This window comes from Puma concolor, chromosome E1 (genome assembly GCF_028749965.1).
Source record: "Puma concolor isolate L17-30 chromosome E1, mPumCon1.1.hap2, whole genome shotgun sequence".
Lineage (NCBI taxonomy): Eukaryota > Metazoa > Chordata > Mammalia > Carnivora > Felidae > Puma > Puma concolor.
Window position 1 is genome coordinate 46752632 of NC_141680.1, and position 14064 is coordinate 46766695.

Sequence of the window (14064 nt, forward strand, 5' to 3'; positions counted from 1 at the left end):
CAGATGGGAATACAGGCTTAGGAGGCTGAGTGGTTTGCCCACAATGTGCAATTACGTGGCGCAGAAAGGGTTTGTAACTAACACCAAGCCCAGTGATCAGCCTGTGTGCCTGGAGGCTGGGTTGGGGGGCGGGGGGCGGGACAGGGGGCTGAACCTGGAGCGGAGGCCCTGTCTGTTGTTTCCCCATGTGGAAAAGGAGGAAAAAAAAGCTTCATCTGTCCTGTTACCAGAGCTTGATGACATTAGGAACATCCAACAGATGTGGAAATTCAAACTCAAAAAAATGGGGGTGGCTGTCCTCTTGATGGGAGAAGTCGCCTTTTTGCTGCCACATGATGCTTCCAACCAAGAGCCATCCTTCTCCAGGCTGGAGCCTACAGGTCCCTGTTTGGTACAGAAGGTTCCTGGCGCAAGGGGCCAAGGGATCTGGGAAGCTTGGAGGCGGCCGTAGAGCCCAGACACCCCCAAAGCTGAGGGGAGCCGGGCCCTCACACCGGCACAGCATTCAGCCCCGTGGCTGTCAGACTCCATTGTGCTCAGGAGTCCCCAGGGAGCTTGGGGGGCACCTGCGTGGGTGGCTCACTGGGTTGAGCGTCCCACTTCAGTTCAGGTCATGATCTCATGGTTCACGAGTTCAAACCCCATGTGCGGCCCTGTGCTGACAGCTCAGAGCCTGGAGCCTGCTTCGGATTCTGTCTCCCTCTCTCTGCCCCTCCCCCGCGAGTGGGGGCTCTCTCTGTCTCTCAAAAATAACCAAACATTAACAAAAAAGAAGAAGAAGAAGAAGGAATTCTCCTGGGAGCTTGGGAAGAACCCATAGTACAGGCCTTCAGCCCAGGAGGCTCCGTCATGCCAGGTCTGGACGGGCCCAGGGATCTGCATCCTATGGGTCTCATTTCTGACTCGAGGCTCTGGACGTTCTGATGCAGGGGCCCCTGGGCCACACTTGGAGAAACACTGCTTCATGGGGCAGAGGGAATAGTAACTATGGAGTGGACAGGGGCATGGGAAGTGCAGGGGGGAAGCTGCTGGGGAGCCCGGGACTGAGTCTGTCGGGGAGAGAACAGTCCCAGCAGCCTTCCTAAAAGTTTGCAAAGGCGCAGGGATCACTGCGCATGGGCGCAGCGGGGGAGGGAGCTGTTGGGGAGGGCACGGCGGCACGAGGCAGCGTGGCTTGTCTGGAGAGCTAGAGACGGGTGGCCACGAAGCAGGCGTACATTCGTCGACCCCACTCACCACAGAGGAGTCGGGGAGTGTGCGCAGGGGCCTGCTGGGATAGAGGCCTTGAACTTGCTGAACAGCTTAGAAGCCACCCAGTGGGCAAAGGGTCTAACAGACCCAGACAAGGGCACCCCCCTGGTCCTGTCACTGTGTCACCCTTACTCGGGGAAGGGCCATGTAGAATTGTGCTGGTTTTACAAAGCACATCTACAGGCATCTGTGCCTGGCGCCCCTCACTGCGGCATTATAATTCTCTCCCTGTTTGAGTCGAGACCCCTGAGCTCTGAGAGGGAACATGACTTCTCTGGGACCACACAGCGTGTTGGAATCTCTCTCTTGACTCCAGGGCCGTGGGGCAGAGATGGTCCCCTCGGGGAAGGCTACTGGGTGGTCCTTGGTGACCACTCTCTTGCTTCTCTGGGAAACAGGGAATCTCGGTCCCTAAGCAACAAGGCCCAGAGGAAGAGACATTTCTCTAGAAATGAGAGCAAGGACAGCCTCCTGCTGGTTTAGCTGAGCTTCTGGCCTTGTTCCCACCTGCCTAACTGGCTCTGAGTCTGGGAGTGGGCCCTCAGGACAGGCAGCCCCCCCCTACCCCGGGCCTTTGCTGGCTCCCACCCACCCCAAGCACTGGGCTCACCCCCTCCTCTCTCTCCAGGTGAATCTGGGAAATCTGGGGATCGCAGCGGCTACAGCAGCCCCGGCTCCCCGGGCACCCCCGGCAGCCGCTCCCGCACCCCGTCCCTGCCGACCCCGCCGACCCGGGAGCCCAAGAAGGTGGCGGTGGTCCGCACTCCACCCAAGTCGCCATCTTCAGCCAAGAGCCGCCTGCAGACGGCCCCCGTCCCCATGCCAGACCTGAAGAATGTCAGATCCAAGATCGGCTCCACCGAAAACCTGAAGCACCAGCCAGGAGGCGGGAAGGTAAGGGCGCTCAGAGGCCGGCTGGGTGTGTGCCCATCCCAGGACAACCAGGAGAAGGTGTGTGGGTGCCCCCCACAGTGACTCTCACCTCACATGGCACCCCAGTCCCTCTCGGATCTCTTCAAGGAAAGACGGCACGTCATGGTTCCATTCTGTTTGGGCGTCCCCACCAAGCCGTGAGTGCTCTCCCTGCTCAGGGGAGAGAAAGTACTGGTTCTTTCCTTTCCTGTTTGGGCCTCTGCTGACGGGACAGTATCTGAGACGACAAGGGTTGGTTGTCTCTCCATGGGGTAAAGCCTGGGCGTTCTCAAAGTGGAGGCACCCGCAGAGGTTCCCCAACCTTATATTTAGAACATGATGCAAGCAGTCTACAGGTGAGTGCCTCTGGCATTCGTTAGACGTTAGGTTAGGTTTCTCTCAAATCCTCAGTTCTGAGGAAATTTGGGGTGCCGTTTGGAACAAGCAATTCCTCAGAGCCGGTGGGCGCTCATGAAATCTTTGGGTTTCCTAAAGGTGGAGAGACGTGAGCGTCCAAGGGCGTGAGGTGGTGGGAGATAGGGACTGACCTGGACCCCCTTCCTCCTCTTCATGTCCCTGCCCCCCCCATTGTATGAGTGTCCTAAGGCTGACGTAGAAAATACCACAGACTGGGCAGCTTATATAACAGAGGTTTATTTCCTCACAGTTCCGGAGGCCAGAATACCACGATCAAGGTTATCAGCAGGACCAGTGTTTTATGAGGTCTCTGCTTGGCTTGTGGATGTGGCCGCCTTCTCGTGTCCTCACGTGGTCTTTTCTCTGGTGCCTCTGTGTCCCAGTCTCTCCTTCCTGGAAGGACACCAGTCATACTGGATAGGGGCCCACCTCTTTAAAGACGTCATCTCCAAATACAGTCGCGTTCTGAGGCACTGTGAGTTAAGACATCAGCATATGAATTTTGGGGGCCACGGGTCGGCCCGCAACAGCCTGTCTCCCCCTCCAGCACCAGGAAGGGGAGTGGAGAAGGGAGAATAGGTGGCGTGGATGGGGGACAGAGGACCACGACTCCGCTCTTAGGAGCACAGATGTGCTTGGCCTCCTGGGCTTGGGCCGTCTTGGGGGGCGACGAGCCTCTGGCTGTGCTGGGGGGAGCATTACGGCATCTGGAACCAATGTTTCCCTTCTAGTTAGAACCATGTGCCTCCCCCACAGCGGGGGCCTTTGCAGTATTGACGTTATTTATCGCTCGTGGCTGGCGTCTGGGTCACCGTGAGGGGAGGGCGTCTCAGCGCTTTCTGTCCATGTTGGTGCCTTAATTGAAACCCTGTGCCTTGGTCCCCATGGAGCCTCAGGACCTCTCCCTGGCCTTTCCCATCCCGGGGCTGTAGAGTCCTGCCCAGTTGGGAGGCCTGGGTGCCTCCTGGGGTAAAGCCCTGGGTCTCATGGCCACTGGTCTTTGGTCCACAGAGTTGGCCTTGTTTACTTCCCGTGTTTACTTTTCTGCAGTGTTTGCCTTGGCTGCTCCTTGTAAACATGCCCATCTCCTTCCAGAAGGGGCTGGAAGCTGGGGCAGCCGGGGTGTTGACTTGAAGTTGGCCCCTCCGGGAGGTTCTCGGCAGAGGGATCTGCAGGAATAGTGTTTCCGAGGTGGTGGGGTGTTGGCCACTGGTGGTCGCACAGGCCCCTCAGCACCGACAGTGTCTGGTGTGTGTGCCCTATTCTCACGACATAAAGTGGCCGTTTGCTCCTCGCTTTGAAAAAGGAAAAACAAAAGTGACCGTTTGCTCCTCGCTTTGAAAAAGGAAAAACAGGGGCGCCTGGGTGGCGCAGTCGGTTAAGCGGCCGACTTCAGCCAGGTCACGATCTCGCGGTCCGGGAGTTCGAGCCCCGCGTCGGGCTCTGGGCTGATGGCTCGGAGCCTGGAGCCTGTTTCCGATTCTGTGTCTCCCTCTCTCTCTGCCCCTCCCCCGTTCATGCTCTGTCTCTCTCTGTCCCAAAAATAAAATAAATAAACGTTGAAAAAAAAAATTAAAAAAAAAAAAAAAGAAAAAGGAAAAACAAAACACCCGCACGGCCAGTCCTGCACCTACAAGAAGATGGTGGCTGTGACCAGCATTTCACAATGACTCGTCACTGAAAGAGAGAAACTGTCACCATCAGCATCTCCAGCCCGAGGGCTGTCACACAGCAGCAAACACTCACTTCTTCCTGCTGGCCCCAGGCTGCACCTGCATCAGCCCAGGCTGTACCCCCACCAGCTCAGGCTGCACCCCCACCAGCCCTGAGTTCCTCCGACATCAGCTTGGAAAGCGTGGGTGCTCCTGGCCTGGCTCCAGCAGTTCTGCAGAGAACTCGGGGCCGGGGCTGAGCATGTCCCACTGGAGACCCTTCCAGGGCCGGAATCTGCCCCTTGCACCCAGGACTGCCCCGTCTGTGGGGGAAGAGGAGTCCAGTGGAAGAGAGCCAGCAACCAATGCTCAGCGTGGAAATGCTCCCAATTTGGGGCGCAGGCACAAAGCTGTCCACGTCTACCGAAGGGTTAAAGGGGAGAGGGCAACTATCCAGGACTCTTTGGGGGAGGAGGCAGGAAAGTGGCAAAGGGAGGAGTAACAGCTTCTCTTAAATCCCATGGAAAACCCAGAAAATTTTCTGAAACAAAGAAACCTTCAGCCATGACAAAGAGCAACACTAATCTCCCGGGGAAATGAAGGGAAAAGAAACAGGAAAGAAGAAGGCACATGGGATCCACAGAGAAGGCCATTAAAAGGCCCCGACTGCAGGTCTCCTGAGGTCTCCTTGAGACCTTTGGGGGCCCTGTGGTGTCCCACAGTGTCCTGCATGCAGCAAGTTCTGTGGGTGTTTATGCTGCAAAAGGGTCAGCGCTGTGAGTCTGAAGAACAACGCAGCTCCCTGCATAGATGCTCACACCGAAGGAGGAGGTAAAGGGTTCAGTTTGCAAACCTGCAGAGACTGAAAACCGCAGAGGATTGATGTAAATCCGTGGTTGGAAAAAAAATGCAAAACACCTGTTTACTGCTCTGTACTTCGCTCTGTTTTCACGATTTGCTGTTGTGAGCAGGTATTACTTGAAGAGTCCGGAGTGAAATTATTTTTTTTAACGTTTATTTATTGAGAGAGAGCGTGTGCGTGAGAGCACAGGCCCGGGAGAGGCAGACAGAGAGGGAGACACAGAATCTGAAGCAGGTTCCAGGCTCTGAGCTGTCAGCACAGAGCCTGACACGGGGCTCAAACTCACGGACCGTGAGATCGTGACCTGAGCTGAAGTCGGACACTCCATGGACTGAGCCACCCAGTCGTCCCAGAACGAAATTATTTTTGAAATCGCAGATAAGCACTTGGCCACTTTAACAGAACCAGCTGAATCCACCAGGGGCTGGGGGAGAAGGGAAGGCAGGCCAGCCACGCAGACAAGCATACAGCTCCCTGGGGGAGCAGCCCTTCCGCCTGACTGCTAGAGGATCACCTGAGGGCCGGGGGGTGGGTTGTTTGAAAAATCTTGGTGCCAGAGCCTTCCCCCGGCCCATTAGGATCTCCCGGAGAGTCTTCCCAGATGTTCCCAATGTGCAAGCTGAGGCCCAGTGTCCCCAAATTCTTATCCTGCTGGCCTCTGGCCTCAACCCCCACTACTAGGGTCTCCTGCGTACCCTGGATCTGATGGCCGGTTTTTCCTCTTTCAGTCCTTGACCCTGTTTTCAGATTCCCTCCACCTGCCTCAGTAGGCTCGTTCCCCACCCAGGCCAGCCCCTGTGTCCTGCAGCCCTGCCCTGGGTTTGTCCCAGCCCTGTTTGTCCCAGCCCACATTAAAAGAAAAACAGAAGGACATAGAAAGTCCATGTAACTGAAAGGGGAAATTTTTAAATACCAGGAATTAAATTAAACCCACACCACTGAGGGTCCCCCACACTAAGGGTCCCCCACACCACTGAGGGTCCCCCACAGTGAGGGTTGAGGGTCACCACACTGAGGGTCACTTGACCAGCATCACTGAGGGTCACCTGTGTTATGGACTGTCCCCCGCAATGTGATATGTCACCAGCAAGTCAGACAAGACAGGACAGGCCCGTTTTGGAACCATCGTTGGTCTTTGAGTGCCAGGCACATGGGCCGAAGGAAGACAGTGAGAAACTACACCCTGGAGATGTTCAGACCAAAAGCAGAATAAAACTAGAAGTCACAGGGCTGGGGTGGCCAGGGGCACATGGGTTTAGGCTGGAGTTTTGTTCCTTTACACAAGAGCTAAGGGGGGTTGCCAGCCGATAGAGGGAGGTCCCTGCTGGGTCTGCGGTGAACCAGCTGGGAGTTTGCCCTGACAGGACAGGAGAGGACAGAGGAGGAGGAGGGCACTGCCCGCAGGGAGCCAGCCTCAGGCTCCATGGTCAGTGGGTCCTGGGGACTGAGGTTGGGAGAATCAGAGTTGAACAACCGGGCGGGTGAGGGCCCAGCAAGGTTAAGGCAACGCCGCGGAGAGCCCTCAGCAGCCCTTCTGTGTCAGTGGGAAGCACAGGGGCCCCAGGGACCGCCCAGGGTGGGAGAGGAGGAGCTCACTCAGGGCCAAGGCTGCCTGCTCCGGAGAACCAAGGCAGTGCCCGTGGCTGCCAAGGGTGGGAAAGGATTACAAAGTCATGGCGGGAAAAGGGCACGGGGGCCCAAACATGGGGTGGTCTGGTTGGTTCTGAGCAGGTGGAGCTAAAGTCACGTTCTCTGAGGATGTTCAGGCCAGTGGCTGGGATCGGCCAGGCAGGACCGAAACCTGCAGGAGCTGAAGGGCCTTGAAAGCCTTGGGCTGCAATATTCCAGGCAACCACAAGATGACGACAGAATGCTGTGTCTGTCTCCATCCTGGAGAACTGAAGTCTGTATCTTTAACATTCATTATAGTCAGTGACAAAGTCCCAGTTCTCATTTTAAAAAGCAGACACGTCTAGGGGTGCCTGGGTGGCTCAGTCCGTTAAGCGTCCGACTTCGGCTGAGGTCATCATCTCACAGTTCATGGGTTCGGGCCCCACCTCGGGCTCTGTGCTGACAGCTGAGAGCCTGGAGCCTGCTTCAGATTCTGTCTCCCTCTCTCTCTGCCCCTCCCCAGCTCATACTCTGTGTCTCTGTCTCTCAAAAAATGAAATGTTAAAAAAATTAAAAAATAAAAAACAAAACAGACACGTCAGACCTTTACATGGAGTAAATTAAGTCAATTTGTACCTGGGGTAGTCTGCCTCTCCTGGGTCAGGGCCAGCTATAACTAAGCTAAACCTGAGCTAGGGTGCCAGGTCCTGCAGAACAGGGCTGGGACCCTCCCCTGGGACAGCCCTGCAATTTCCTGACCTTCTGGGCATCTCCCCCTGCACATGGCATCTTTCTGAACAATCTTGTATAAATCCCATCGTTTTGAAGATGCACTGGGTATGTTGACCCTAGTGGAGCCAAGATGGGCCCACCAAGCACCAGGCCATGCTGGAGACAGGCCTTTCCGGGGATAGCCAGTGGACACTGGGCCAGCCTGGGAGCTCCTGGGGGAGGACTGGGCCATCTGGAGCATCTTGAGAGCTCTGAGCTCAAACGGAATCAGATCAAGGCCCAGTGAGGGTTTGGGACAGCTTCATGTCCTTTAGTCACCCTCCACCCCAGCCTCTCCTCTAGGATCAAACCCTGACCACAGGAAATTCTCCCTTGACTGTGAGTCCCCGAGATCAAAATTTGGAGCCTCGAAAACATTGTTCTGTCCTTTGATGAGGATTTTCAGTGTCTGGCCAGGGCTGAGGGTCAATATCACACATATTGTTCTAGCTGAGAAATTAAGTTTCAGGATTTCAGTTTCGTAATGCCAACTCTTTTATCCCCCTTCTGTAAATCTAACATTCTGTAAAGGGTGTTGACTTAATTTGACGACTAACAGTAATTCAGGTCTGCTTCGTCTATTGCCAAATCCCACAAAAAAACTTGCTGCCCTTTTTTTCTTTTGGTGTGGGACTGGAATAAGAAAAAGCCACATTAAAAAAAAAATTGTATGTATATTGCAGATCTTATTATTGCTTAATGTCACTTGCTTCATTTGATGAATCTCTTTAAATGGATTAGTTCAGAAAATAACGTTACCTTCCTTGAAAAACTGGTTTTTATTGTCAGATAAGGAGAGTTAGGTAGCCCATCGAGTTTCCCTTTTTGCCTTGGCTTCCAGGAAGCTCAGAGTTCAATGTAATGATGTCTAATTGTCAGTCCTGATGACCTCTGCTTCTTTTACCATTATCCTTTTAATTTTGTTGTTTTGCTATTTCATGTGTTTGCGTGTGTTTTCTAATACTAAACAGCTCCAATTCCTTTGTGAAAGGCAAAGTCTGCTTCTGGGACTTATCCAGTGGAAAGTGATGAGTAAAAAATGATCCCCACAGAAGGAGTTCATGTCCCACTCCTTAAAATCTGAGGGTGGCCCGAAGGGATTCAAAGATACTATGCAGAGGGCGGCGGTAGCTCCTTAAGAAGCAGTGTGAGAAAGCCTGTTCCATTTGCTGCCCCAGCACAGGCCGGGGCCGAGGCACTGTCCCTGCAGCCCCTTGCTGGCAGGAGAGAATTTTGAGGCTCACAAGAGAGTGTTGTTTGTACTTGGTGTATGAGAACCCCGGCTTAAGGACCGCTGGGACGAAACTTTGTCGTCACGCAGGTAGGTAGGTAGCCTGTGGTTGTACCACTGACTTGAGAAGGTTGCTTAACCTCCCGGGGCCTCAAGTGGCCTCCTCGTCACTAAGTTAGGGGCACGGCAGGTGCGAAGGATGAGGTGGAGTTAGATATTCTCCCAACCCATTCACCCCAGATGAGGGTGGTGTTTACGTTAAAAAACAGAGAAGAGGGGCACCTGGGTGGCTCAGTCAGTTGCACGTCCCACTTGTGATCTCAGGCCATGATCTCACGGTTCCGGAGTTCGAGCCCCGCATCAGGCTCTGCACTGACAGGGCGGAGCCTGCTTGGGATTCTGTCTCCTTCTCTCTCTGCCCCTCCCCTGCTCGCAGTGCTCTGTCTCCTCCTCAAAATACATATACTTTAAAACAAACAACAGAGAAGAGAAGACAAAGGAAGACTTTGAATATATAAAGATGTAAACATTTGTAGGAAAAAAGTCACCTATGAGCAAAAAGGGGGCAAAGGAGCAACTCTGTAATAAAAAAAAATGCAGAATAAGCCAACGATGCAACCCCATTTATTTAAGTCAAAGAAAGCAGACCTATTCTTTACATGCCTGATGCTGGGAGCTGTGCAGTGAAACGGACTTTCTCAGCGGTGCTCACAGGGTAGAGTGACCCAGCCCCTTCAGGAAGCTGCTTGCAGAGGTGTACGGAGAATTTTTAGAGTATTTATTACTTTGACCCAGAAATTCTACTTCTGGGACTCTGCTATGAAATAATCCATAATATGGAAAGAGCTCCTTGCAGAAGGATATTTGTGGTGAGGCTGTTCCTGTTATTTAAAATGGAATCGATACAAATGTCTGATCACACAGATAACACAAAATGGAATAGAACCTATTATTTCTTAACAAAGTTTTTTAAATTTTTTTTTTTTTTTGAGAGAGAGAGAGAGAGAGAGAGACAGCACAAGCGGGGAAGGGGCAGAGAGAGAGGGAGACATAGAATCAATCCAAAGCAGCTCCAGGCTCTGAGCTGTCAGCATGGAGCCTGACGCAGGGCTCGAACCCATGAACCGTGAGATCATGACCTGAGTGGAAGTGAGACGCTTAACCGGCTGAGCCACCCAGGTGCCCAGAATAATCCTTCTGATGACTGTAGACAAGGCAGATGCTTAGCGGATGATGTTACTTGTTAAAGCAAGATACATTATTGTATGTAAGTAATTACCACCATTTATATGTACATGATGGTAGTTTTATTTATATATGTGTGATTTCAAGGGAATATCACAAAATGAAATTGTGGTTGTGGTAGGGTGGCAGGAAAACCGTTTTTTGCTTTGTTTAAACTATTTTTCAAAATCATAATGTTATGTTACTTTTCTAATGAAAAATACATAGTTTTTTATTTTATTTATTTTTATATTTTGAGAGAGAGAGAGAGAGAGAGCATGAGAGTAGGGGAGAAGGGCAGAGAGAGAAGGAGAGAGAGGATCCCAAGAATCCCAAGCAGGGTCCACACTGAGGCAGGGCTCGATCCCACGACCCTGGGATCATGAGCAGAGCTGAAATCAAGACCCAGACACTCAACCCACTGAGCCACCTAGGCTCCCCCATAGCTTTTTATTTTAAAGGAACATAAAAGAAAATGAAAAAGGGAGGTTAGGGGGCACCTGGGTGGCTCAGTGGGTTGAGTGTCTGACTTCAGCTCAAGTCATGATCTCACAGTCTGTGAGTTAGATCCCCACGCCGGGCTCTGTGCTGAGAGCTCAGAGCCTGGAGGCTGCTTCGGATTCTGTGTCTCCCTCTCTCTCTGCCCCTCCCCTGCTCGTGCTCTGTCTCTTTCTCTCTCTCAAAAAATAAACATTAAAAATTAAAAAAGAAAGAAAGAAAAAATGGGGGGTTAGATATGTGCTTACCAGGTTTTTAGATCCAGACCAGGAAAACGAAGGGAAAAGGATGGGGTCCGAGAGAAGATTACTCTGTTTTTATTCCGTCAGGCTAAGGACATCTCAAAATGCTAAATATGGTCTACTATCAATGTAATGTAATAACTAATAATTTAATAAAGGAAAGGCCATTTCCACACCAAAAAGTAGGATGGACAGAATTTTGCTATCACGTCCTCATTTCCCCATTTTGTGAGGACCTGTGGCACCCTTGATGGCTGACTGTGGCTCCTGGGTCAGAGTTTGGGACCCTTCTACCCGCAGGAGCCGGGCCAGGGCTCCGACCCCCAGCCACAGCCATCCTCACGGATCCTGCGTCTCTGGAGCAACGGCCCCCGCCTGGCCACGCTGAGATCTCGGTGCCATTGCCAGAGTTTCAGGGAGCCACGCTGGCTCTTACTCGGGAAATCCAGTTGGCCGCTGTTATCAGCGATGAATGGGAAACTAAGGCACAGTTTGCAAGCAGGGAGCGCCTGTGGGGCAAGACACCTGTGATAAAGAGGTTGCCCAGCCCCAGCAGAGGTAACGGGGAGGTCTCCTCTGTGCCATGGTCGTCTGTGCATTTCCATTGTTAGACAAATCGGGTAAAAAATCACTCACCGCTAAAACAGTGATATCCCCGCACCGCCTCCCTGGTGCCTGGAGAGAGAAGCCTCTTAGAAACACAGGGGTGGGGCGCCTGGGTGGCGCAGTCGGTTAAGCGTCCGACTTCAGCCAGGTCACGATCTCACGGTCCGTGAGTTCGAGCCCCGCGTCAGGCTCTGGGCTGATGGCTCAGAGCCTGGAGCCTGTTTCTGATTCTGTGTCTCCCTCTCTCTCTGCCCCTCCCCCGTTCATGCTCTGTCTCTCTGTGTCCCAAAAATAAATAAACGTTGAAAAAAAAAATTAAAAAAAAAAAAAAAGAAACACAGGGGGACCACAGCTTTCTGGACCACAGCTCCTCAGGAACATGTGCCCGCTTCCCTTTAAGCCCCTGGCGGCCTTGTGGACAAGGGCGAGCCGATGGATAGAAGGTCAGGCACCTACCCTGCCTTCCAGGTGCCAAAGCCCTCACATGGAGGGGTGTCTGGATCCGTCTTCTCCAGAGTCATCTGTGTCTCTTCCCCGTGATGGCAGCGATCCCCAAACCTCACCGTGCGGCCGAAGCACCAAGGGGAGACCGAGATTCTAATTCTAGGTCTGGGTGGGGTCTGGGATTAAAATAGAGGGAGATCTATCTGTATGTAATCGCAGTGCCCACAGGCTTGAGCACAGCCACAGAAAGGTCTCGCGAACGTTCTGGCGGGCCTGGTGGGTGTGCGAATGAGGACACAGATGGCACTTTTTATTCATTCATTTAAACACGTCATCGAGCACACCTCGCTCCGGCCCAGCCTGGCGGCCGCTCAGCTGCACTCTCCAGGCCTCAGATGTGCCCTCTGGGGGGCCTCCGTGGTACAGCCCTTTGGTGAAGGGAAGAGCTGCTGCCTCCCGGTGGCTGTGCTTTGCAAACCCAGCTCGGTGAGGTGGAGCCTGCCCCGCCCGCAGTCACTCACGGTTCCGGAACCGCCTTCCTGGGGGGGGGGGGGGGGGGTGCTGCCTGGAAGCTGTGACTCAGACCTCCTGCCCTCCACCTGGAGCCTGGTCCCCACCCTCAAGGCAGGAAGCGGAGTGTGTCAGGGCAGAGCAGGTGCGTCTGGGCGTGATGTGACATTCATCCTTTTTTCTGGCTGTCGAAGGTGCAGATAATTAATAAGAAGCTGGATCTTAGCAACGTCCAGTCCAAGTGTGGCTCAAAGGATAATATCAAACACGTGCCAGGAGGCGGCAGTGTGAGTATCGTCACACTTTCCCTGGGCCCGTTCCGTGGTTCTGGTTTGTAACAAGCGGCATGAGAATATACACTTGTGAGACATTGCAGAGAATAAACCGCCCTCGGGGGCAGAGTCTGTGCCCCCCAGGCTCCCTGCACCCGTGTCCACGGTTCTAGGAGGGGTGGGACCCCAGCACCTGTGGGGCCCCCGGCCTCTGCAGAACAGGAGGATGGCTGAGCCTCTCTCCGGCCCAAACCTGGAGGCCAGGTCCTCACGGCATAATACCCCGGGTCCACCCCACCCACCGCCCGGCACGGGCTCCTGGGAGCCCCGCCGCCCGTTTGAGGTTGGGAGGAAAGGGGCAGCGTCTGAGACTGGGCTCTGTCCCCTCGTCCCCCGTGGACGGACAGCCCTGTGGGCGGCTGGCACGTCCGTTCTGATGATCAGACGCGATGTTTTGCTGTCCTCACTCAGAGCAGGAAAAGTCCAGTCCCTGCTCGTGTTTGTCTCCTGCATCTGCGAGGGACGAGCAGGTCCCCAAGCCTCGGCTCAGGTGTAAAACCGGCCCCTCTCCTGGCAGAGACTTCAGGGGAAAAATAGCCCCCAAAAGTGCACAGGGGACCCTGCCTGCGGCGCTTGGGAGTTGACAGAGAAATGCTGCCTTGGAGCCTTTTACATTTGGCTCCCTCCAAATGTCGTGGGGACGCCTGGTGTCCCTAGTGGGGGAGTCCCTGAGGTTTGGGGCTGGCCTCCTCACCTCTCACCTACCCACTCCATCAGCTCTGCTGTTCCCCTCCCGGCCACTCCGTGGTCACTCACCGTGGGTACGGACTGGGCCTCCCGCGGCCGGGCCCCTCTTCTCTGCGGCCCCTACCCCAGCCTCTGGGTTGACTGGAAACCACATTTAAACACATCAAAGTGGGAGGGTCGAGCCCCTTTGAGGTCCACCCCCGGCTGGGGGGACGGTTTCTGAGAGCAGTGCCTTGCTCCTGGCTGGCAGCCAGGAGGGTGGCAGGGGGCGGGGGACAGTGGTAGCCCCAGGCGGGCTGTCTCTCCAGAACGTGCCCAGCCTGGGCCCGCACCTCTGCGCCCAGCCCCGAGGTTTATTCTTGCAATGTGAGTCTGTCTCCCGCCCTGAGCTGCATGGCGCTTCCGTAACGCTTCCTCACCAGTGTCTGCTCAGCGTTTTCCTCTGTGTCCCCAACCCTGCTCTCCTGTCCCGCTGCTACCAGAAGGAAGGGGAAGGTGTGAGGACCACCCCCCACCCTGGCCCACAACCGTGGGCTCCGCGCAGAGTGCTGGTTGCTGTGTTAGCTCCGCCTGGATCTCTGGTATCACTATTGCAGACCTTGGCTCTGGCCGGAGGAGCGAGGCCTGTTCTCTGGTTTAACTCCTGTCTGGTCGGCCGGCAGGAGGCTGTGCTGGTGGGGCCTGGGCTGTGGGGTCCAGAGGTAGCTTCAGGCGTGAGCTCGGGGCAGACGGTACATTCCCACTGCTGATGGCAGTGCCCAGGACATGAGGGGACTTCCTCGAGGGCACCTCCTGTGCTCCCGCCCTCTCTGCC

The 14064-nt window shown here is 54.4% G+C and overlaps 1 protein-coding gene across 17 annotated transcripts in view; it reads left to right on the top strand.

Annotated features, from left to right (window-relative positions):
• Positions 1–14064, top strand: part of MAPT (microtubule associated protein tau) — a 101044-nt gene that overhangs the window by 76390 nt on the left and 10590 nt on the right. For 12 of the 17 annotated variants that reach the window (XM_086687608.1, XM_086687609.1, XM_086687614.1 and 9 more), the window contains 2 exons: positions 1880–2145; positions 12426–12518. In XM_086687608.1, coding sequence (XP_086543734.1) covers positions 1880–2145; positions 12426–12518 — 359 coding nt within the window. The remainder of the gene's footprint in view (positions 1–1879; positions 2146–12425; positions 12519–14064) is intronic. The other 5 variants (XM_086687612.1, XM_086687616.1, XM_086687622.1 and 2 more) reach the window with 1 other exon arrangement.